This window comes from Thermobia domestica, chromosome 3, assembly GCF_964235325.1.
Source record: "Thermobia domestica chromosome 3, izTheDome1.hap1.1, whole genome shotgun sequence".
NCBI lineage: Eukaryota > Metazoa > Arthropoda > Insecta > Zygentoma > Lepismatidae > Thermobia > Thermobia domestica.
The window spans coordinates 305,660,153-305,686,581 of NC_137456.1; the positions used below are offsets into that span (position 1 = coordinate 305,660,153).

The following is a 26,429-nucleotide window of genomic DNA, read 5'->3' on the forward strand; positions in this document are numbered from 1 at the left end:
AAATGTCTCATATAACCTCAGAGCTGAAAAGAGGCGCTAAACTTAACACTAACATTCAAAACATTATTTCGTTTTAACAAATTTACAAGAACAAAACGTTTCGACCAGTGTTTAAAGTCGTCTTCAGCGTAAATGGTGAATTTGATACGTACAGAAGACCTCGAAATTGCAGGGGAAAAGCAAGTAATATTTATTTATCTGGTATTGTCCTTATCCCTCAATTTTCTTCAGCTCGTCACATCATGATACTTTCACAACATAAGCGGATACAGCAAATGGTAGAATAAATACCATCTTATGATCACACCCCATTTGCCAAAGAAAATTTCTTCCTTTACTTCCCCCTTTTCAAAGCGTAACAAAGGCAGTAAAAAAAATCCCCTACGATCTATAAATTAGACGAATTACATTATGCAATTCCCATCGAGGAAGTAAGAAATGTGTTTTTCTTTTCGTTCTTGCTCCGCAGGCGATTTGCTTTCTCAGAGAGATCAAGCGTTTTCGTGAATGGTAGAGTTAGAGTAGAGGGTGAACCATCGGAAACTAAAAGTTTGGTTGTTCTCCCTTCTGCTTTTCTTAAACGGAAACACTTTCTGTTGTTGAAAGCAAAGAAAAAAATAGGAGGCAACGAAAAGAAACATAAAAGCGTCTTGATGTGTGAAAAACAAGGAATGAAATGTGTGGGGAAAAAAAGTTTGTTCCATCTTCTTCAGCTTTTAAAACTTTCTGGAGTATCTCCATCTTGTATGGCCTCTCGTCAAAAAACAAACAAGATGAGTTGATATTTAAAAAATAAAATGGATACTTAGAGAGTGATAGATTAATGAGTACCAGCAATTTGAGGATTAGTACCTTAGATCAGGATAAGAGAAAAAGTATAGCGTTTTTGCGACCATCTAATTCCATTATCAAGGAAATTCCTGTTTAAGAGCGTTAGATACGACTATTGATGGGATAGATCTTCTTCTTATCTCTAAAATAATACTCTGTCCCCAGAGCCGGATCCAGAATTTTCTGAGGGCGGTGCACCAATAATTACCAATAGGCCTACATTTGAATTAAATTTGAATTCTTTTAATGCCTTTAGGTATCTGTGATGTGACTGAGGAATACTATTTTGCTTAGTGAATCCTTTTCCTTCAACCTTCAGAAAATCGACTTAAACTATTGCTTTTGCAAAATTTCACTTTCTTTTAAGTCCTAAACGGAAACATGACGGCAGAAGGTTTCGGAAAAGTGTTGCTATTTTCATCCTAACTTCTCATTTTAGATAGTATATATTTACAACGAAGGAAGGGTTGAGGGGTGCATGTGCTCCGGTGCACCCCCTAAATCTGGCACTGCCTATCCCTTTTAAAAAGCTTTCGACAGGGTCAATTGGACGAAACTTATGTAAATACTTAAAGAAATTGTGGTCAACTTGAGAGACCGACGACTCATTTGCAACCTGTACATAGGGCAACGAGTCGAGTTGCGCTTGAACGAAGGAGAAACCAATAGTATGGAAAGACAAGTCAGACAAGAATGTAGTATCTCGCCCCAATTGTTCAACATTTACAGCGACCTGTTCTCTGCATCCAGATCTTGTGCTTATATACCACACCCGTTCTTAATGGAACAATCTATTATGTGTCCATATACCATGTTCGTTTCTAAAGAGTTTAGGGCCGGCTATTAAATCTTTCTTCAGATAGAGAAAAAGTGGATGCCCTAAAACCTATCCAAGACTATGACTGGGTATTGAATGATTCAATTGACAAATTCAACGCTAATGATGTTTACAAGTCACTCCCGTTCTCTGCGTCCAGATCTTGTGTTTATGTACCACACCCGTCCTTTATGGAACGATCTATTATGTGTTTACATGTCATACCCGTCTCGAAAGGATTAAGAATTTGTAAATACCATTTAAATGACATCAGTTATTCTCGAAAGGGATTGAACTGGTTGATTTGATTTCACTAATTATGAATTCACCTGAATCAGATTCATATACTATAGAGTTAATCACTCAAAGAAAAGAAAGTTCTTCTAAAGTTCGGTATTTTAATATCTACTTTGTGAAAAGAATGTAAAAGCAAATTTTAGGTATTAAAATAACGAACTGGAGACAAAAATCTTGATTCACCCTATATGTATATTTATCCATCTCAAGATCTATAATGAGTAGAATCGAATCAAATTCAATTTATCTGTTGCATATGGTGGAAAATGACGCGTCTATCTTATGAGTATTTTTGCTTATAAGCAACTGAATGGTCGCGAAAGATGCTTAATCTAAGAAAAATTATCTACGAATATGTTGATCGTACTTTTGAAAGAATAGACTTTCGAAAGAATAAATCACTGAAGTTTAGAATTATGTACTTGCATTGCTACCAGCCGTAGAATTGGATTCCCACATGCTGCGTTTCGTCTGCATTCTTCCAGATAGGATCTACCATTAAATGTTATTTGATGTTAGCTCCAGATAGTGTTTTCGTTAAATTTGAGCTTCGAACTGCAAATAACCTCTACCAAATAAGGGGAAGAAATACAGTTATCGGGAAAGAGTGACATTCCCATACATTTTACCGAATTCCAATGAAATTTCCTTTTACTTTCCTCGGATTAGAAATTTTATTACAAAAATTTCCGTATGCTATGGGAAAAGGTTCATCAATCTAGGAATTTTTTTATAAAATTTCCGTATGCTATGGGAAAAATTCATCATTCTAGGAATTTTATTACAAAATATTTGTATGCTACGGGGAAAAAAATCATCAATCTACCATAACTGTACCAAAGCGAAGATTTAATTTACGTTTTATACTTTAAATTCAAAATACATCAGAATGAGACAGTAGCGCACCGCTTAGGTTAGTTTTTAAATTTAACCTCTAACAAATAACTGCAAATAACCTCTAACCTCTAACAAATAACTGCAAATAACCTCTAACAAATAAGGGGAAGAAATACAGTTATCGGGAAAGAGTGACATTCCCATACATTTTACCGAATTCCAATGAAATTTCCTTTTACTTTCCTCGCATTAGAAATTTTATTACAAAAATTTCCGTATGCTATGGGAAAAGGTTCATCAATCTAGGAATTTTTTTATAAAATTTCCGTATGCTATGGGAAAAATTCATCATTCTAGGAATTTTATTACAAAATATTTGTATGCTACGGGGAAAAAAATCATCAATCTACCATAACTGTACCAAAGCGAAGATTTAATTTACGTTTTATACTTTAAATTCAAAATACATCAGAATGAGACAGTAGCGCACCGCTTAGGTTAGTTTTTAAATTTAACCTCTAACAAATAACTGCAAATAACCTCTAACCTCTAACAAATAACTGCAAATAACCTCTAACAAATAAGGGGAAGAAATACAGTTATCGGGAAAGAGTGACATTCCCATACATTTTACCGAATTCCAATGAAATTTCCTTTTACTTTCCTCGCATTAGAAATTTTATTACAAAAATTTCCGTATGCTATGGGAAAAGGTTCATCAATCTAGGAATTTTTTTTTATAAAATTTCCGTATGCTATGGGAAAAATTCATCATTCTAGGAATTTTATTACAAAATATTTGTATGCTACGGGGAAAAAAATCATCAATCTACCATAACTGTACCAAAGCGAAGATTTAATTTACGTTTTATACTTTAAATTCAAAATACATCAGAATCAGACAGTAGCGCACCGCTTAGGTTAGTTTTTAAATTTAACTTTTTCTTACCTCATAGTACGAGGGAGGAATATACGTGGAGATAACTTCTGCCATTGGGAAGGCAATGCCCATGACAACCAGTAACTTTCCATACAGCGCTGAAAGCGTTGTCGTAAGAGCATCTCTGAAATACATAAAGAAAAGGACAAATAAAGGAAACTGTTCTTTTTTTTTTTTTTAATGGATTTCGTTCTAGATCGTTAACGACATTCTGCCGGAACATCCAACTAACTTAACTTCTTTTAAAAATATATATATATATGGTTGCTGCTACGACTGTTACAAGAAGGAATTCACTGAACGAATGAATGTTCAATATGTTGCTGAAATAAATAGCATTTTTTTCCTGCTTCTTTCGTATGTCGTCGCATCCCTTCAACCATTTCTCTCAGTAGAAGAGCAATAAGTTCTTGTTGAGTTCCCAAAACGCAATTTTCAAAAGCACCGAATATCTTTTTTTCAGATTTTTAACTACAGTAATTCTTTAGCTCATTGCAAAATAACCAAAAAAGAAGTTTATTGCTTTTTGTCAGAATAAATCAGTTAAAGGAACTGATTACAAAGTGTGATATTCATAGCTGTGAATGATGATAAGGCCTATACATAACTTATTTGTAAATAGCTTGTTTCAGTTACTATGCGTATTAGTTCGTATACTATTGTGAAAGGCAACTAGCTGTCAAGATACAGAGCTCAAAAATAGTTTCAATGCTAGTAACATAGACGTAGACAAAAATTTTCATATATGTGTACAAAGTTAATTAAATCAGCATAAATTTTCGAATAGGATTGTACAAAGGTAATTAAAGCAGCATAACTTTTCATATGGATGTGTACAAAGGTAATTAAAGCAGCATAACTTTTTATATGAGTGTGCACAAAGGTAATCAAACAATATTTTTTCATGTGGATATGCACAAAGGTAATTAAATAAGCATAACTTTTCATATGGATGTGCACAAAAGTAATTAAACCAGCATAACTTTTCATATGGGTGTGTACAAAGGTAATTAAAGCAGCATAACTTTTTATGTGAGTGTGCACAAAGGTAACCAAAACAGCCTAACTTTTCACGTGGGTGTGCACAAAAATAATTAGAGAAGAACTTTTAATGGATGTGTATAAAGATAATTAAAGCAGCATAATGTTTATATAGGTGTGCACAAAGGTAATTAAACCATTTTTTTTCATATGGATGTGCACAAAAGTTACTAATCCATAATCTTTCACGTGGATGGTCATAAAACAGAACTTTCCATATGAATGTGTGCAAAGGTAATTAAGGCATAACTTTTCTAATAAGTGTCCAAAAAGACAATAAAGGTTCATTTTATTGGATATTAACTATCAAAGATCAGATAAAATGTTATGTCAATGAATTGAAGAACTACTGATAACAAAATGTTAGAACGCATGACAATTGAAGAAAACAAGAAGAAGCCATTTTGTTACGATGAACACAGTCATACACCGTAGCTACGCCTATTTTTAGCAAATCTACATTATAAGTAAACACTGCATATATTTAACATTTTAACAGATTAACGTTTGTTCTCTTGTCTTGTTTTGTAAATCCGTGTACAAACTTTATGTCCTGATTGTTTTTCTTAATTTCATATGGACGTTATGAAAGTCCTTGAACGTCACGAGAAATCCACGTAGGATGTGACATAAACAATATTTAAATTATTTATTATTAAAGTCAATTGTGTAATAACTTGCGTACCTTTAAATGTTGCTTAATGCTGGGTACAATCACTTTGTTAATTTATAATTTTCTACTATGAATCATGCAGTGGCGTATTTACGATTTTGTTTCGGGTGGGGCTTTGCTAAGTTTCGGGGGAGCTTTGCCAGAAAATGTGAAAATTCTGCAAAATATTCCATATACTTTACTATAGTAAGAAAGATTTCGAGGCGGCTTAAGCCCGGAAGCCCCCCCCCCTAAATACGCCACTGGAATCATGTAACACTAGAACAGTGCTTAGACTTGGGTGAACTAGTCAGTGTTTCTTCCAGACATGTTTTTTTGGGGGGACTGCTCCCTCCGGAGGTCTGAGAGTGCCCCCCGGAAGAGACCAAAATAATACGTCTATAATATAATAATAAATAGAATAGCACCAGCAGTGCCCCCTCCCCGGAACATTTTTCCTGAAAGAAACACTGGAACTAGTGTTGCCCAAGAAGCTTGAAAAAAACTTTTCACCTCATAAGCAACAGTTTTCGACAGGACTTGAAAAATCCCGATCGTTAGGTCGCCATGGCGACTGAAAATACGAAACTGACTACTTTTAACAATAGTATTCTCAACTTTTATCTGACACTAGTTCTGATTAATATGTGCTGGAACGCATTATAAACAAGTGATCACAAATTCTCGTTTAAAGTTCTAAGTTTCTACTTGACCTTGAAACTTAACATGCATGACCCATCCACAAGTATTTTTGATACATCCAGAAAAGTGGGCAGCAGGCATTTCAGTGCTCAAACTACAAGACATGTATATGCACACAAAAATCACAGAATGCTGCTTTCTACTCTTAAGAGTCCCTATCACTGCGAAATTAAAATACCGCTAATTTTACAATAATTATGTGATATCTTCAAATAGATAAAAAAAATAATAATCGAAAAGTGGATCAAGACCTCCCTAGACGATGTTATTTTGCATGAAGTACCATTATCATGAGTCACCTAGTAGCTTTCCGTATGCAGTTATTTAGAAACGCCGATTTACTAAATCGCTGGAAATTGAAAGCAGATAAATGAGTCTTGATAACGGTATCTCACGCAAAATAATATTGTTTAGGGAGGTCTTGTTCCAGTTTTCGATTATCTTTTATCTATTTGAAGATATCACATAATTACTGTAAAATTAGCGGTATTTTAATTTCGCAGTGATGAGGCCTCTTAAAACTTCACTTATTTTGCTTTCAATTGCTGTTGTCTTTAAGGGATAGCCTGTACGCTAAAGTACGCTTGTAGTTTTTTATATCAGAAATTATAATTCAAGGTCAGAACACGTAGGTTCATGTATAAAACTGAATTTGTATTTTTATGGCACCTGTTTTTAAGTATTGGCATCCAGGTCAGATGAAAGTTTTTCGAGCTCTGGCGTAGGACAGTGACATTGTGATCCATTTATTTATTTCCTAGCATAATACCCGTTCTTCGCACGGGGAGAATACGTTTCATTTTGGACATAAAGGGTTGAATTTCAATTGAAACGGCACCGAAAGTGTCATTGTTCGTCTCAGCGACCCCGAAAACTATGGATTCGACACTAATATTGGTCATTTTCGATTATATATATATATATATATATATATATATATATATATATATATATATATAATCTCTTCCCTTAAGTTGCACCTTCAAAGTGAAATGATAAAAACCATCCCAGGCCCTAACCTAATCTATGTTGAAAATTTGATCGAGATCGGTCGCATGGTTCAAGAAGCACAAACATAGTGACTTTCATTTATATATAAACTTTATATATAGATTATAATTTAAAGCCAAAAGACGTAGGTTCATACATCAAATTGAATTTGTACTATTGTGGTACCTGGTTTTCAGCTGGCGCCTAGGTGAGAATTTTTTTTCGAACCTTTGCGTACGACATTGGCTTCATGATTCGTTCATTTCTTTTTTGCAGAAAAATCAGACGAAAGATGATCTGTCATAAGAAAATTTAAACATTCTCAACTTAGACTCTTAAGCTAATTTATAATAGGCCATCTTAATATAACAGGCAAGAAGTAGTACAAGGTCGAAGTCTATCTTGCTTTCCTATCGAGTGCTTTAGTTCACTACTAGACTGGGCGAAAAATATGAGAATAAACACAGGAGAAAACAAGTTTAGATCAGATTAAATAAAGACTTATAAAAAACACGTTTGTTTCATATTAGTTGGCAATTCTGCTCGGTGAAATTGACAGGTCTAGCAGATGGTTCTGCGTACGAACGCTACAGATGAACTCCCAGTACAACAACCATGGGGAATCGGAATGGTAATGGAGAACTGATCATGGTCTTGTGTGCACAGTTTCGATTTCTAATAAAACAAGGATCAGATACCAGCAAAATGTATCTTGTAGTTGATAGCAAAAAAAAAAGTAACGCATTCGGAATCCTTAACGTTGGCAAGCAGTGTTGAGTCAGAATTGCTGAGAATTGATCGAGTAGCAGCTAACGGTAAAAAGAAGAAAAGCAGTGGCGGATCTACCCCTGGACCAAGGGGGAGTTAGGCCCTCCAGTTTTTTGAGTGACGAAAGTAACTGAAGCTATTATTTATATAGTTTGGAAGTTTAAGATAAGATAAAGATAAACATAAAGATAAAGATAAAGATAAAGAAACTTCATAAATCTTGTGGGCAACACTAGTTTATCCAGATCTTATATCTCAAACTGTTTTAGTGTTCATGATTCATTGCATAAAACTAAATCAAATCAAGCCACTTGGTGTGACAGCCCTTTGTGAGTCTAAGCCACTCAAATGCCATCTGTTAGTGACCGGTTGAATTACGCCCGGCCTAGCGAGTACTACGTATGCGATTAGTGCATTACGTCGTCCTGTCTGTAACAGGCGAATGAAAAGCTTTCTAGATCTAGTGGTCGTCACGTCTTTTCACGTGACTCCCCAGTTTGCCTCACAAGTGGACAGCGAAAATGGAATTTTGGATAACATCTTGTCCGTGGGTTGTTCCTCGGAGTACTCCCGTTTCCTCCCCCATCACATTCCACCCATTCTTCTATCATTCACTTGCCTTAAACATCGTCTCACTTAGCCCAAAGAACATAAACGTGGGACGTTAAACTCAAAGATATCATTTCATTTTTTATGTTGGTAGATAGTCTACCTCCCCCCCCCCTTAGCAAAATCTGAAATCACGCTACTGCTTGGGGACAAAAGGTAGTTTTCCTAAAAGTCATATGGAGTACAACGAGACTTAATATCTTGCATTAATTACAGTAATTTAATATAATCAAGGGCGCCAATCCTGGGGGGGCCGGGCCCCCCAAAGTTCATGTTGGCCCCCCTATTGTATTTATGAATATACAATATTTGGCATAATTTGAATGCAATTTGTCTTAAAATCCTCATATATATACCTTCTGCATCTGAATGCCCCCCTTCCCAAATTTACAGAGAAATCGGCGCCCTTCAATATAATGCTTCATTTTAACAGTTAATAGCGTTGTAAATTACTTATTAAATTAAATTTATATTTATACTCTTCCCAGTACATTTCTGATCAAATTTTGAAATATGTGCTTTCAGTAATTGACAATTAAAAAATTTACTTCCTGTGGCTGCTGTAGCATTACGTTTCTTAGACCTCTTTACTTCACATTGCATACATTACAACGGACGCAACTGTTGAAACTTCTAGAGATATAACATGAATCAAACGATGCGATTTATGTTTATTGAAGCGCAACGTGCCCGCAGTTTAGGATGTAGTAAACTTCAAATTTTAACCTTAATGTTTTTACAAGGTTCTTCAGGAGGATTTTTCAAATTTTCTTCCTACCCCCAAAAATAAGGGTAGTTTAATGCTGAGTGCAAAACATTCCGAATTTTTCGAGAACTTCACTAATAATTTTGTTTATATTTCAGAAATCAATAGTTCATTAACAACTCTCCAGTAGAGATGGCCACAAAGTTTCGGTTTCGGCAGAACCGGTTCTTGAAAACCCGGTTCCAGAACCGGATCTTGGGAACCGGTTCCAGACCTGGATCCGAAGAACCAGTTCCAGACTTGGTTCCGAAAAACCGGTTCCGGAACCGGATCTTCTGGAACCGGATCTGTTCAGAGCCAAAAATCGGTTCCGCCAGGAACCGGTTCTGGCCATCCCTACTCTCCAGAAGGGTAGTTTATTCTAGGAATAAGTTATTTTCGGAATTTCTTCTACAAAACAACTAAGGAATCTTACACATATATCATAAATAGTTCAGTAACAACTGCAAAGATGATGTGATTGTTTAATGGAGTGGCCCACACCTTCTTGTTTTATATTTTGTTTCTCATTATAACCAACTAATCAACATGCTTTGGTTTGGTATAGTACGATAATCAAAGTATGGCACAATATTTTCGATGTTGAATCATGTTAATGACATTCATGCAACCGACATGGTTCATTAATTAAACTATTTCGTACCTGAGGTATTCACAAACCCGTGTTGAGTAGAGGTCTGCAAGGGCAGGAATTATTAGCCCGGGTTCGCCCCGGTCCGTAGATTTATAATATGAGGCCCGTCCCGAGTCCGAAATGTTTTAGTATTTAGACCCGAGATCGACCCGAGGTCGTGTGATAATCAAATGAGCCCAAAATAAGCCCGAATTACAGAAACTTTATAATTTACGCAAAATTTTTATTTTGCAGCAATTAAAAGTTTAATTTAGTCCAAAAACTATCTCGTAAGAAGCACACTCCTTTGAAATCCAAGGGATGTTCCGTGGATATTTCCGTTATCCTTAAAGTTTCTACTTTGAATCTGCGTGATTATTTTCATTATTCTTGAAGTTTCTACTATGAGTCTTGATATATATTTCCATTATCTTCCAAGTTATTACTACGAGTTTGAGCGAATATTTCCATTATCCCTGAAGTTTCCACTACAAGACTGAATAGATATTTTCATTACCCTTAAATTTTCTACTACGAGTCCGAATGGATATTTTCATTATCCGTAAAGTTTCTACTAGGAGTCTTAGTGGATATTTTCATTATCCTTAAACTTTCTACTACGAATCTGAGTAGATGGTTTCATTATCCTTAAAGTTTCTATTATGAGTCTGCGTGGATATCTCCATTATACTTAAAGTTTCTCCTACGAGTCTGAATGGATATTTTCATTATCCGTAAAGTTTCTACTAGGAGTCTCAGTGGATATTTTCATTATCCTTAAAGTTTCTACTACGAAACTAAGTGGAAATTTCCATTATCCATAAAGTTATTACTGCAAACCTCAATGACACTGAATAGATACGATACTTGTAGAGGACATCCTTTGGACATATATGTATGTCAAAAGAGATAGCTTGAGCTACAAAACGGAAACATTCTTCAGCTTTAGAATGGAGTTCAGGTTTTAAAATCATGGACTAGGCTTTAAAATTAGTCCTCGAACTTCTGTCGGATCAATTAATGTTTTCGCCTTTGATGCGAGAAACTAGGTTCAGTTTCGGGTAGAAAAGTAAATGTGGGACTTTTACACATTGTAGCTTCTAATTTCGTACAATCTTTGCGCGAAAAAACTGACATAAAATTTTATTACCTTCATTAAATTATATTATATTCAGCCTCTGTACTTTTTTCTTCAATTGTAAAAATAAAGAATGACTGAAAATTGAGTGAAAAATTTTTAAAAAAATATATACTTACGTTCCAAGTCTCCTCCAATCTTCAGGTCTTTGGTTCTCAAATCGACTGGGTCGCCGTTTGATTCCGGGAACCCCAGGCAGTGAATGTGAACGTTGTGCATGGGCCTGATATATAACAGGTGGAAGCAAGGCCGGCGGCGAAAAGCTGAAAGTATACAAACAGGGTATGGATAAGTTTTCAACAAATTCAAGTATAAGGTATCTAGATGAGAGAAGCGAAATAAGCTACTAATATATATAAAATCAAAATATTTATGACTGCTGTAAAGAACCTGCTTACGAATTATATTAAAATTAACCAAACATTTTAAATTATGTTAGGAGTTAATTTATATTCATGCTCAAGTGTAAATCTTCCTAGTCTGATAGGTGCTGGATTTGATCGCAGATAACCAGATGGAACAACGCTGCTTGGACTGCTGTGTATAGGCTTTAAGTATTTTATAGAATTGCCGTACAGATGGCGTTAGTGGAAAAGTAAAGGAATGGCGTCTGCTAATTAGAACATTGGATTTAAAAGATTATCATGGAAAGCTGAATTGTTTCAACAATTTAAAACTTTTTTGATAATAATATTCTTTGAGAACATTAGCGCCATCTCTACAAAAATTATATCAAATAGTCGGAAAGTGTACATTATTGTCCAAGTACCAATATGTGTGTGGTTTATCTGTGACTTCACTCAAATAAGAATCCGAGCTTACGCGCACATGGCTTGCTTCGAAAAAAAGTTAAAAAGAAGTGAGTACTTATGACCTTAAAAACCAAGTAAATGTGACCAATTAATATAAACTAAAATCAGTTTTATTAACTCATTTTCCTTTAGATCAAGAAAGAAGGGACTATTGTTCTTTGGATATAATGAAAGATGTATTTCAGCAAAGCAAAGTTTGGATTTTTCACTAACATTATTCATTTTACTGTAATTAAATGAAAATCTGTATTAATTACAGTTTACTGTAATTAAATCAGCACTGTTGAATATTCCGTCTTTGCTTTTCCCCATTAATCTTAATGAGGAATTATTTTTCTATTTTCTTTGAAATGTACTGCAATTAAATGTCACTTACTTCGTAAAAACTAAATAATATTATTATTTAATTATAATGTTTAATTATCAATTTTAATTGAAGTAAGTAATTTAACTAAATAATTGAAGTAATTTATCTATGATTCAAATTTATTTTGAAAAGGCTAGGGATGTTTAAGTAGATAAATCAAAGCAGCCCAGAAATTAAACATCGTCGTCCTGTGATTAACATGTTTTCCGTTTTGCCAACGACGCTGATATCCCTGGTGCCATCGAGACTGGTTCTGTAGCCAACCGCAGATGCTCTTCACTCATGGTATCACAATCTACTGACGCGCTAAGACGCTTCTGTGAACTGGTGAGGGAATACTAGTGTGGCTAATGCGCAATAATGTTTTATATCTCTCTTTTATTTCCTATACGTTCATATATTCCATCCAATTATATGAACAAACACATACTTTGATTTGGACAACTCATTTAGTAAACCATACAGCTACTAGTGACGTTTCACTAACATCACAGCTCTGATTCATTACAAATAAATTGTTGGCTGTGACACAACACTGAAAAACACCCTTCTTATAACACATTTAGCGGCAATTCCGCCCCATGGGTCCTACAGTTACCTTTGTTAACAAACCACATACGTCCATAGGATCTAGCCCCTACATGCTTACTTTGTTTCGTTACTTCCTTAGGAGGCCCTTACCGGTTAGCATACGCGCCTTTAGCGTAGGAGGCCCGGGTTCGATTCCTGGCAGGAATTCATGTGTTTCAGATCTAACGTTAAGAGGCCCCATCACGGAGAAATTAAAATACCGCTAATTTTACAAGTAATTATGTGATATTTTCAAATAGATAATATATAATCGAAAAGTGGAACAAGACCTCCCTAGACAATATTATTTCACATAAGATACAGTTATCGTGACTCACTTATCTGCTTTCGATTTCCAGCCATTTACAAAATCGACATTTATTTTCGCGTTTCTAAATGGCTGCAAACGGAAAGCTACTAGGTGACTCGTGATAACGGTACCTGATGCAAAATAATATTGCCTAGGGATCTCTTGTTCCACTTTCGATTATCTTTTATCTATTTTGAAGATATCATATAATTACTGTAAAATTAGCGGTATTTTAATTTCGCAGTGATTAGACTTCTTAAGCTATACGTATATCCACATTTCATGTAGCCCTCGCTGCTGAAAGGAACGCTAAACTAAAATCAAGTCAACTCAACCTTAGGAGGCCGTTGGTGCGATCTTGGTGAGACTTTTCCATTAGAAGAGATCGGCGTGACCCCTCCAAAAGCTTTTGTAGTAACGGTAAAGTAATATTGCATTTTAAACTCTTTTTATCTGTAGAATTATTATAACAACTCCAAACAAAAAAGCTACAAAATTCACCACGGCGCTAAACGTAACAACAAAAAATAAATGAACTGTTCATCAACCACACCTGCAAGTTACCGAGATATCATTGTTCTAAATACTTAAAGATACGTTCTACATTTAAGATATTTGCTTTTATATGCAACACTGGTAATAACTCTGTGCTTTTAGACGAAATTTACACCATTACAATCACAGAACGAAACATTATAAGAAGGAAAGGATCTAACTATATCATTTGAAGTAAGGATTCTACAAGTTCACGTTTTCAAGAAATAGGTTAACTACATACGTTACATAATATAATACGAATAACAAAATCTACAGTACATGTTCAATTACGTGTAAATACACAGGTAAGTTTTCTATTAGGTAAAATAGATAGTTGCTATGACATGGTTTTAAAAGTTGAACGCTCACACCAGCTACAAATGCTATATACAGTAAATATCCACAGTAACATATGATAAGTAGATACTTTCACATATTGCATATTGTCAACTCTACATAAATCTCAATAAGAACAAATTAAAATCAATGCCACTACTATATTAATTATGCTTTTACTTTACTATATAAAATTCATGTAGCATTTTTGACGAATCATGCTTGAAAATAAATATGATATTAATACTGTGGTATACTCAAAGCAATATTAAAATAAATATCAATGTAAAAATAGAAGATCACATTATTTTAAATTACGATAAACATACGCATAGAACATATGCAAATAGTAAATATTCTTCGTCATTTAAATATATGTACACTCATGTCCAAAATGATTGTCGCATATCTATAATTGTCTTCTTGTAAGAATATAATATGATAATGATTTTGCTGGGTACTTTTAATACTGATACTATGTGTGTAATCGGAAAATGTATATTTGTGGTAAATTTCATAGGAAAAGAATTATAAATACGAAAATTAGTGTGAGTAAAACAAAATGTTGCTAAATGGATAAGAAAGTTTTATTTTCGTTTCATTGTTCTTATTTACTGCTCTTCTTCCAAATACATGTCTTTGCCGATTATACACATAGTAACATTATAAGAAATACCGGGCGAATTCGTTATCAAATGATATTCCTACAACAACATATTTATAGACATGCGACAATAATTTTGGACATGAGTGTACCTATATTACTATTTGAAAGGAAGCTAAATGACTATGTACCATACGTCTAAATAAAGACGCACACTATAATGATGTTTATAAAGTAGAATTCTGTTTGCGCATTCTTCTTATTTTATTAGTGTCCTAAGAAAATGTGATATGATAAAATGTATTATGATACATCTCTAATGAAAAAAAATATGGTTAATATTTAATAAAGACTGTTAATTACATAAACTGATATTAAGCTATTATTATAAGGGTTTGTTAGATATTTTTCATGTAGGATATTTTTTACTTAGGCACACTACGATAAATTATGTTAGTGCTATTAAGAAAGTAATTGATTATTTCACGTAAACACGTGCCTAGTTTAGTGTTATTAAGAAAGTAATTGATTATTTCACGTAAACACGTGCCTAGTTTAGTGCTATTAAGAAAGTAATTGATTATTTCACGTAAACATGTGCCTAATTTAGTGCTATTAAGAAAGTAATTGATTATTTCACGTAAACATGTGCCTAGTTTAGTGCTATTAAGAAAGTAATTGATTATTTCACGTAAACTTGTGCCTAGTTTAGTGCTATTAAGAAAGTAATTGATTATTTCACGTAAACATGTGCCTATTAAAAAAATAAAGATTTTTATTTTACATAAAAATTAAAAATATGGTATTTAATATTGAGAAGTATAAAAGTGTAAGAGCTATTGTAATAGAAATATAAGTGATATCGTGGATAACATTTTCTTTAATTTAAGTAAAAGATTAACTGCTAATTAAAATAGATGACCAGTTTTCTAAATTTAGATTATAAGTTTAATACTGTATTATGAATTAAGAATTAATACTAATATTAAATTTGATAAAAACACGCATTTTCTATCTAATAAAATATAATTAGTATCATAATGAATTACTACCAAGAATGTTATAAAATAGAGGATGTGCCCACTACAAAATCTTGAAGCCATACGTCACAGTTTCGCCATAGCCCAATTTGTTCACTCAACCCGATATGATCGCAATGTTTTGAGCTAACATTAATGGCGGAAAAGGAGAGTAGCCAATCAGACATGTCGATGCTCGGTTGTGGGCAGATCCTCTATTTTATAACATGCTTGATTACTAAGTTAAAAGAAAACAAGCAATTAATACTCATTGTTACTGTGTATTTCTTTTATTTTAGGGACCTGCGAATTTCGTAATATCAACGAAAATAAGAAAGACACAATGAGTTTTTTAATTGATGTGTTCTTAATTAATAAATTAATCTGAATATTGACTCGCATTAGAAAGGTGGTGTGTTCTGGATTATATCAGTATTCAGCATAAATTTACTGTCCAACGTAAGTGTATAAAAGCAGAAATGATTAAAATTTAATTTTATAGTGTGTAAATGCAATTAAATTCAATAGAATTTCAGCATTATATTATAAAATTATCGAGTACGTACTATATTAAATAATTTAATTATTTTATTTTTCCGCTTCAATTTCTGATTTGTAATAATATTAAGAATAACAACGTAATTTCAGAAATATATTCATATTTATTATTATTTAATTAATTAATTAATTAATTAATTAATTAATTATTTTTTGAAATTTTAAACAGGATTTTCATAAAGGAAACGACGGAACTCGCACTGCGGAAGAAAGTAAAAAATTTACATCTTAGATCCTAATTTTTACAAGAAACGAAAAAAAGTTCTCAAAAATTCATTTTTTAGTAGTTATTTCGTCCGGGAAATCCTGATACAAGAGATTAATATTATACATTTTCCAAGATACATTTTGTAGTTACCATCACGTTAATTCAATAAAACAGTACCATGTTAAAAGCTACGAATATTTATTGGACTTTTTGTGTCTGCTACATACCGAAAATTATGATTGTATATGCTTTTACGGAAGCATTTATCCTGACTACTTAATATTAAATCTGAGGTAATGCATTTCCATAACAATCGACAAGGAGTGTATAAAACCAAAGTATCGCTTAAATTGATTGTGTTAAAGTGTATGAACTGAAACAGAGGTCTAAAAAAATATCAAAATAGATAGAATGTCTTCAAGCCTTAACAGTATTGAGTGTTTACGTTACTTTTTTTTAAAGCCCATTGATTTATATGGGGGATTACGTTATTTGTTTTCTTTGAAATTAACTGAAATTGATTGGTTCGATTTAACTGATTTCTTGTTCAAATTATTTAAATGTCTCGTATTTCACGAAAATTAAGTTTTGTGATACACAGGGTGTTTCAAAACAACACCGGAAACGTTTGGGAAGTGACTCCTGGCACCAAGGTGAGACAAAAAGTATAGACCAACCTAGGTGCTGAAATCCGTCATTTCGGAGTTATAATCTGTCAAAAAATGAGGGGAAAAATAAACTTTAAAGGTCTATAGTTCCAATACTATGGGATCTACCGTAATCGGGTCAAGACTTCACTTAGAAACTATTATGTGCCCTATCCAAAGTCCAATGTTTTGGAATAATGCAGTACTTCTGATGCAATTTTTATAGAGATAGTTGGTGAGTACTTCAAATTATATGCCCGTATCCAAACTCCCTCTATAAAATTTTTTGCGTGAGTACCGCAGGATTCTGAAACATGCATTTTTGGATGGCGCACATGTTAGTTCCCAATTGAAGTCTTGGCCCAACTACGGTAGGTCCCATAGTATTGGAACTATAGACTTTAAAGTTCATTTTTTCATGTTTTCGACAGACTATAAGTCCGAAATGACGGATTTCTGCACCCAGGTTGGTCTATACTTTTTGTCTTGTCTTGGTGTCAGGAATCACCTCCCAAACGTTGTCGGTGTTGTTTCGAAACACCTAGTGTAATGCAAATTAAATTTGAAAAAATAAGGGATATTTAACTCGACTTTAAAATAAATTTAAAAATCAAGTAATTAAAACTCCAGCTAATTTCAGAGAAAACAGAAAAAGAATTCGCCATATAAGTCAATGGTTCTAAAATAAAAGTAACTCAGGTTCTCAATGCCGTTAGTAAATAGTAGCAACAAATATATAGTGTATTTGATCTAGAAAAACGTTTCTGCAACTACGTTGAACATAAGTGAATACTACTTTGGACAAACATACAAACAAAGGAAATGTTATAAAGAAATGCTACGCATTCACTGAAAATTTTTTTCTGTTCTATATTTTGTTTTCATGCTGTCTTACCCCTGAGTAGATCCACGCCGTGCGGCGGCGCCGTTTGGCACTTGTCTTGAGGGTGATGATTGACGAGAAGGCGTCAACGTCTCAGGGCTCACAATGACGGCGCTGGGGCTGGCGGGCGATGGCAGCAGAAGTGTCTCCGTGGGTTGAAGTCCAACCCAGCTGGAACAACGAACCAGGGACCAATCAACCAACTGGCCACGCCAGAACTATCACACTTAAAATTTGTCAGCACAAAATGTCTTTTTCAATCCACAAGATACTAAGTAATAAAAATCATTTACTAGAAAATTGCATATTCTTAACGCGAAATCACTTTTGACTTGCGGTACAATCTAACAGGCTTGAAGTTGTTCTATTTTGATTGTTGTTGAAGGTTGGTAGGTACGAAACGAAGCCATTAAGAGATGCATTGTATAGCAATTCCATGGTTCAACAACAATTAAAATACAACAATGGGTTAAGAATATATAGAAGCGAAAACTGTTCTAGTTAAAAGTATTGTACTGGTATCGAGAACCGCAAATTTCACAATAAAAATAGTTGGATAGGAAAATAAAGCCATATTTTGTTTAATGTAGAGACTTCTGTCTCGAACAAAACTTTACAGAATGTCCACTAAGTACTTCTTGCATCGGATTTTCTGTTCTTGTTCGATTCCGCTGTTTTCTTCAGACATATTTCTGTCTGCTACCTGTTTCAAATCTATTCCTGACCTCATGTCTCACGTAAATCGCTAATACGTTCAATATATCTAATGTAAACGAAAAATTAAAAAAAAAGGCAGCATACTATCAGCTATAGAAAAATATGTCCATATGTAATAATAAATCAAGCAAGAGGAGATCTCACCATAATTTCTGATGGGACAGGGATAAAAGTGAGGAGGAACGCAGGAGAACACCGTCACTCCACTTGCAGAAAATATCTTTGGCGTTCCACCACTTTCTAAGAAAATTACAATGGGCAAAGATAGGCACGGGGGAAGGCGTGAAATCATGCTTCCTACTACCTTTTCAGATCCACTTTTACCCCTGAATGGGACGGCTGGCTAAGATGTACAGAGGAGGCTGAATACCGCACCGTGGTCGGAACAGGTAAAGTTCGTGAAGGAGGTCAATTATTGACTTGAGATAGAAGTTTGATTGTACTAAGATATTATGAAATGGAGCTAGTGTGCGAATTAGAATATTGATCTTGGGGGGAACGAAATAAGGCCCTACAAAATACAGCGTTCTGATGGCGCAATACTTTAAAAAATGAGACAATGATGCGCCCCTCCTCAACGCACACACAAATATGATTATCTAGCAACAGTAATAAACAAAAAAAAAGTCAATAAATTTAGCAACAATAACTAAATATACTATACTGTATATTGCCTGAGATTCCTGCAGCTAGCTTCCTGAATATGTTTCAGAATAGGATTGAAAGTATCTTACATTGTGTATATAACACATAAGACGTTTTCGATTCCCGTACCTAATCTTTCTAAATGTGTTTCAGAATAGGATTAAAAGTATCTTACGTGTACATTGTGTATATAACACATAAGACGTTTTCGATTCCTGCACTTAACCTTTCTAAATGTGTTTCAGAATAGGATTGAAAGTATTTTACATTGTGTATAAAACACATAAGACGTTTTCGATTCCCGTACCTAATCTTTCTAAATGTGTTTCAGAATAAGATTGAAAGTATCTTACGTGTACATTGTGTATATAACACATAAGACGTTTTCGATTCCTGCACTTAACCTTTTTAAATGTGTTTCAGAAAAGGATTGAAAGTATCTTAGATTGTGTATATAACACATAAGACGTTTTCGATTCCTGCACTTAAGCTTTCTGAATGTGTTTCAGAATAGGATTGAATGTATCTTACATTGTATGTGGAACTGACAACTATAGGCACAGTAGTTAAGCTGGGACGGTGAAAGCAGGGGGAAAGAATCTGTATATTGTGGTAGCTATAATTAGAAACTAAGAAGAAGCCAAGAGAGAATATTTTAGTTTACACCTTTCAATTCTGAATACTTCAACTAGATTAAAATTACATTACACGGTAAAAACCCGGTGGAATTGGATAACTACTAAACATGTCTTTTTGGGAGGAGTAAGTTTCTTTAAGGGATGAAAACGTGACTTAGGAGGGTAATTTCCATCTCCCTCGGTAATTCGCACACTAGATGATGTGAACAAATTTGAAAGAATAACTTCAACTTTTAGGTAAAGTTCGGAGAGAATTATTCTTAGAAAGCGAAAGGCTGCCCGGTTCTGTTTTACGATTTTGGAGATAATACTTTTTAGTGAACCCAATGCCCCATATGTGAATCAGTGACGACAGTGAAGAGGCAAGGGACCTGGCGCCCCTTGATGGCTCTACCAGTCCCCGAATTCCCCCTAAACATGTTGTACTGTAAAGTAAGTCAAGAAGTATAAACATTAATTTTTGATATAAAAGAAAATAGTTGCCCAGCTACAAAATTCTCTGTCCCTCCACGCCAAGAAATTTAAGCTAACATCGTCACTGTTGTAAGCCGATTTTGTTTCATTATTTCAGACTTCCAAGCTATGTTCTTCATAATTAGAGGAAGTTCGTCTGCTCGACAGTCTACCGACAGATATCAAAATCAAGAAAGTAGAAGAAGGGATTCCAACTCTGCCTCCATATCAATATTAAAACCAGAAGTGAAGATATCCGGTATCTTATTTCCATAGTACAAAAGGAAGACGTATTTCGTTTGATGACGTAACGCATTAACACTCTTGGTTTAGTTCACTTTTGTATTCAAAGAAAGTGAATTCTTGTTTATCATTCTGCCAATGCAACTCATAATGCAAACGCCAAATGAGAATGGAACTCTCTAACACTGACTTGCATTTCAGACATCAATCAATATCGCAGCTCCTCGAAGACGCAGATTGCGAAAAGTGAGTGAGAAAAGAGAATATTTGCACGCGCCATTTCTTCAGCTCAAGAGACAGATAATGACAGACAATGGGTTCGTGTCATTACGCCATCTACCCAGCCAGCTGGTCTTGCTTCCCAGGTGTTTTCTATGTCTCTCTCCCTCACACACACACTCTCTCTGTCTCCACTAGATGTGACCATTTGTTTCTAACGCCTTTGCTTCCTTCCGCCATATCATTAATTAGCTTTCAGCTACACGTGTCGTGCATTCTGGTATTGTGTCAAGGATTTATTTAAACAAATTTCCGCTGTCTACAATTTCTAGGCTGAATGCGTATAAATCTTATCCAGCCTTGTTCTCTTTTATGCAACGGTATGTAGATAAGATGACCCCTTTTTATAACGTACAAGGTGATAAGAAGATTAACTAATTAATATCTATCATCAAAATAACATTAAATTATATAAATTTAACATTAATTTCCTCTCGTTTATCTCGGATTATTTATGATTCCATTTAAAACAAAAGCATCTAACGGGTTTAAGAATCAGTGGAAATCATCGGAATGATGGGTACTTCTTTACACTATGGGACAGCGAAAGTTGACTCCAAAAGAGGACAACGAATCCGTGATACTATATATATATATATATATATATATATATATATATATATATATATATATATACTAGCAGCGTTCACCTCGCTTCGCTGCGGTCACCCCGGAACGCAATAAACTTTGTTACTTAGATAATTTTTACTTTTTCGCTTTCAAGTGATATGATAAAAACCATAGAAGATTGCAGTAAATCTTAACATTATATCGCCTGTCATTTATGTTAACCCGCCCCGCTTCGCTGCGGTCATCCCGGTGCTGGCATATTGTAAAAGTGTCTGTAAAAATAAGCAAATCAATTTAAAAATTTTAAACAGAAGATTCAAGCTATTTTCCGCTGTATATCGCCTGTCATTTATGTTAACCCGCCGAGTGACACGGTCATGCGGGTTGCATATAAATACGTTTATTTTTACCTATGATGAACTAATAACAAAGGATTTGTACGTTATGGACACTTGAATGGTCAATTATCTCAAGACACTGGTAATTAAAAATTAAAGTGATATGATAAAAACCATCTAGGGTCCAAATCCTAATAACCCCCCAAAAATGAAAGAAATTGGTTCAGCCGTATTAGCGTGATGAGCGGACAAAGGATTTACTGTTAAGATTTACTGCAATCTTCTATGGTTTTTATCATATCACTTGAAAGCGAAAAAGTAAAAATTATCTAAGTAACAAAGTTTATTGCGTTCCGGGGTGACCGCAGCGAAGCGGGGTGAACGCTGTCATATCACTTTAATTTTTAATTACCAGTGTCTTGAGATAATTGACCATTCAAGTGTGCATAACGTACAAATCCTTTGTTATTAGTTCATCATAGGTAAAAATAAACGTATTTATATGCAACCCGCATGACCGTGTCACTCGGCGGGTTAACATAAATGACAGGCGATATACAGCGGAAAATAGCTTGAATCTTCTGTTTAAAATTTTTTAATTGATTTGCTTATTTTTACAGACACTTTTACAATATGCCAGCACCGGGATGACCGCAGCGAAGCGGGGCGGGTTAACATAAATGACAGGCGATATAATGTTAAGATTTACTGCAATCTTCTATGGTTTTTATCATATCACTTGAAAGCGAAAAAGTAAAAATTATCTAAGTAACAAAGTTTATTGCGTTCCGGGGTGACCGCAGCGAAGCGGGGTGAACGCTGCTAGTACAATATATAACGTTTGGTAACACATACGCTTTTTCAGCATTTTGTAAAAAAAAGTTATATTCAACATTTTGTAACAAAAATAATTAAGCATTTTGTAAAAATAAATATTCAGTATTTAGTAAGTTAAATCAGCATTTTGTAAAAATGTAAAAAGTTGTGATGAGCATTTTGTAAACAAAAAAAAAAGTTATACACAGATTTTAGGAAAAGTTATATTCAGAATTTTGTAACAGGTTATATACATAATATTGTGAAAAGATATTTACTCAGTATTTTCTTAAAAATTATCTTCATCATTTTGTAAAAAGGAATATTGAACATTTTTTTTAAATTAAGCATTTTATAAAAAGTTATATTTTAATATATAAATACAAGATGTTCTAAAATTATCTGTATAGTTCTGAAAAAAAAATATAAACGAAGTAAGTCCTAAAATTTATTGCTAATGAAAGTTTTTTTTTTTTTTTTTTTTTTTTTTTTTACTTACGAGTATGTCTTATAAAATTGTGATTGCTGCTTCTCACAAAAAGAGAAATCTGTGGAGTGGTTCATAATAAATAAAAGACATTTCGATAAACGTTTTTCTGTGGGCTTGCTAAAGGTATCTTGAATACTGGAATTACAAAACAAACTATCTTTTCTTTTCCACAGTAAAACTGTCGAAAGGGAAATAGAGGCCCTATATGATTTGTCAATGAGTAGAGTACTACTACCGTTACAAAGAGTTATTATCACCAAAAAGCGTAATAGAAACTGATCTATTTTTGACTAGAACAATGTTACTTCTAGGTTTTTACCCTTCTAGTATAAAGTTTTGGTTTTGTTTGTGTGCAAACTATACTTCACAAAAATACCACACAATTACGGTCTTTAGAGCAATGCCTAAGTTCTTCCCGATAGTATAGTGGTTTGTTCGCATGCACATGATGCACGGGGGCCCAGGTTCGATGGGAACTCACGTGGTTTGTAACCCATCTTAAACTGTAAGTTCACGTCTCATATAGTCTCAGTGGTGAAAGGGACACTAAACTCCCAACCAATCAACAACTCCTGAGGAAATACCCGAAAGACAGGAAATTGAAAACACTTTTCAAGCTTTCTATCGTACTTAATCGACATTTGGAATTTGCTCTTCACCATACACGTACCCGTACCATACTTCACCCCCCTTCCATGGTTTTACTAGAGCTCTCTCGTGGCTATATAGTTAACTTCGGGGCGAGAAACCTGAGTTCGATTCCCTTTGTGAGCTTATGTGGTTGGATTCACGCGTTAAATTGTAGATCCATGACTCGTATAGCCTCTGTACTGAAAGGGACGTAAAATTTCAAACCAATAACAACAGCAATACAAGGTGGAGGCACGGTGGCTCAGTGATAAAGCGCTCACCTCTGGTGCGTGGGGTCCGTGGTTCGACCTCCAGTCAAGTAAGTTTCTGGTGGACAACATTGTGCCCGTGGGTTTTCTCGGACTACTCCTGTTTCCTCCCACTTTCTTATTCCTCCTATTCCTCAATCATCATTCGTTTGCCTTAATCATCCGTCTCCCATAGCTTAAAGGGTATAATCGTGGGACGTTAAACTGAAATATTTATTGAAACAATACAATACAATGTTTTAGTGTAATTGATACTAAAAACATTAAATGTGCACCTACAATAAGCCGAACAGAATAATTTAAATAATGCAAAGCAATGAGTAAGTATACTGATACCTTTAAGCTTTCTAACGTAATCTATTTCTATATTCACATTTCGGTAGAAACTTTAACGGTATAACAATGGACTATTATCATCCAATAGATTAGCTTGTATTACACTTACCGTTATTTAACAACGAAAAAATGACAGCGTTTTTGACGATAATGAGTAGTGTTTTAACTACAGAATACAAGTAATTTGATGGAAAAAGCCAACGCTAGTTTCTTGTAGTCTCGAAAATTCTATTTATGTCGTTGTGATGTAATCTTTATAACAAGCCGTATTTATTGTGACAAAGATTACAATAAAATACTTCCTATATTTTCTTTACGCAATTCTGATAGATAATGGGTTCTGTATACATTGTACTTTGAGACTAGTATGTCACCCTTCTCATGTTCACAAGTTCTTATGTCTAACGCTTCTTTGTTATTTTTTTGTTCTTTTGTATCTCTAAGAGTGTGTGAATTGATCTTGTTTTATGTAGTTCAAATACTAGTTAAGTTGTAGGTAAACGGAATGATACGAAAATAAACCATAAACTTTTGATAAGGACAGTATTTCTTAAGCAGTTAAGAATGAAGTGTCACTCTTTCTAAAACTGATTTTTGCTAAAAACAAAACAAATGCTTTTGTTTACTAGAGCCTTAGCAGAAAGAAAACTTTCGGCCAGTTGGTGCGTGCTTGGCTTTTGGCTTTCTACGCTTGCACTTAAAACGCATGCTTTCATACAATCTGCCTTTTGTTGTGCTTGGAAGCGATGCTTTAGACTCTTCGCAGAGCGTCATAGCATCACTGGCCGTTCATTGGCTATTCACTTGACTTGACTTGTAAAACGCTTGCATCAAGCTTGAATGGAACAATGAATGCGAGGTTACTCCTATGTAACTTCGTTACTGAAATCCAGCTTGTGGCATGCTTGCATGTTTCCCAATCAACCTGGATGCAAGCTTGGCCGACTTGCAATTCAAGCTTACAGCAAGCGATTTCCAAGTTGCCTCTGTTACTAGGGATGCAATTCTGCGTTCATACTCGTCATGTAAAATGTATATGCATTGAAATGATACATTAGAATGATACATATCGATCTTGTGTTGTCAGTTCAGTGCGATCATTGTTCTTGGCTGTCGTCTTTAAGATTTGTGACCTCCAACATCGCTAGACTTGACGTCAGTGGTTTCTTTTCTGTCGGACTGCCTCAAGGATACACAACCCACTTACTATCCTAGACTTGCAGACAAACCTCACAGCCAGAGTAAACCAGCTAAGGGAGTAAAGAAAATCACGCGATTTCATGTATGGGATATTCGGAGGGACATTTTGATTTCTTGAAAAAAAAAAGTCTATTAGTACGAAAAACACTCTCTATATATATAATTGCACACAGACAAAACAAATGACTTAAAAGACATGTCAAATGTTTTGAGAAAACACTGAAAACAAATGCTTTCAACTGTCTTGCTGTTACCTCAACGTTCAACTCTAGAATCGTACATGTAAGCATTCTGAACCAATTTAGCTCTCCCGGCTGGTGTAGTGTTAGTACGTGTGTGCCTTTAGTGCATGGTTCCGGGTTCGGCTTCCACTTTAAAGTATAGGTCTACATCTGATGCAGCTTCGGTGCTGAAAAGAGACGGTGGATTTCATACAAACAACAATCTAACGCAACTTGAGAAGTTTTTGGTTCAGCATTTCTCAAGAACACGGATTTTTTTTTTTAAATCTAGATATTATAAAATTTGTTTGGGGGCGGAGGTTATGTTGATAATTGTCGACCGGAACACAAAGTAAGGGCAAAATTCTTTCGTTCTTACATCCCAATAACTGATAAAGCATATTTCTCATAGTCAATTTTTGAAGAAACAACCGTCAAAAGTACATTTTTAACCACGTCTGAAAGCTTTACGTTTTAAAATGTATATGCGGTGATGCAAATTCTTTTGACGATAAACTGGAGATTAACCAATTCTCAGTTAAAATTTGGTTTACAGAAATTTTCAAGAAAAGAAAACAAATTTTGTGAAATGTGTTAGCACAGATTGAAGAGCTCGATTTCCTGCTAAATGAGTATACGATGGAAAATATTGTGTCCGTTTGTTTATTAGAGGGAAGAGACTGCACTCTAGTGCCTACAGCGTTGGACTATTGTCCGCGTGGTTCTCGAGTT

The 26,429-nt window shown here is 34.5% G+C and overlaps 1 protein-coding gene across 4 annotated transcripts in view; it reads right to left on the bottom strand.

Moving 5' to 3' along the window:
• Positions 1 to 26,429, bottom strand: part of LOC145681119 (proton channel OtopLc-like) — a 342,484-nt gene that overhangs the window by 25,527 nt on the left and 290,528 nt on the right. For 2 of the 4 annotated variants that reach the window (XM_081752540.1, XM_081752543.1), the window contains exons 2-4: positions 17,865 to 18,023; positions 11,121 to 11,264; positions 3,732 to 3,846 (exon numbers count right to left, since the gene is read on the bottom strand). In XM_081752540.1, coding sequence (XP_081608666.1) covers positions 3,732 to 3,846; positions 11,121 to 11,264; positions 17,865 to 18,023 — 418 coding nt within the window. The remainder of the gene's footprint in view (positions 1 to 3,731; positions 3,847 to 11,120; positions 11,265 to 17,864; positions 18,024 to 26,429) is intronic. The other 2 variants (XM_081752541.1, XM_081752544.1) reach the window with 1 other exon arrangement.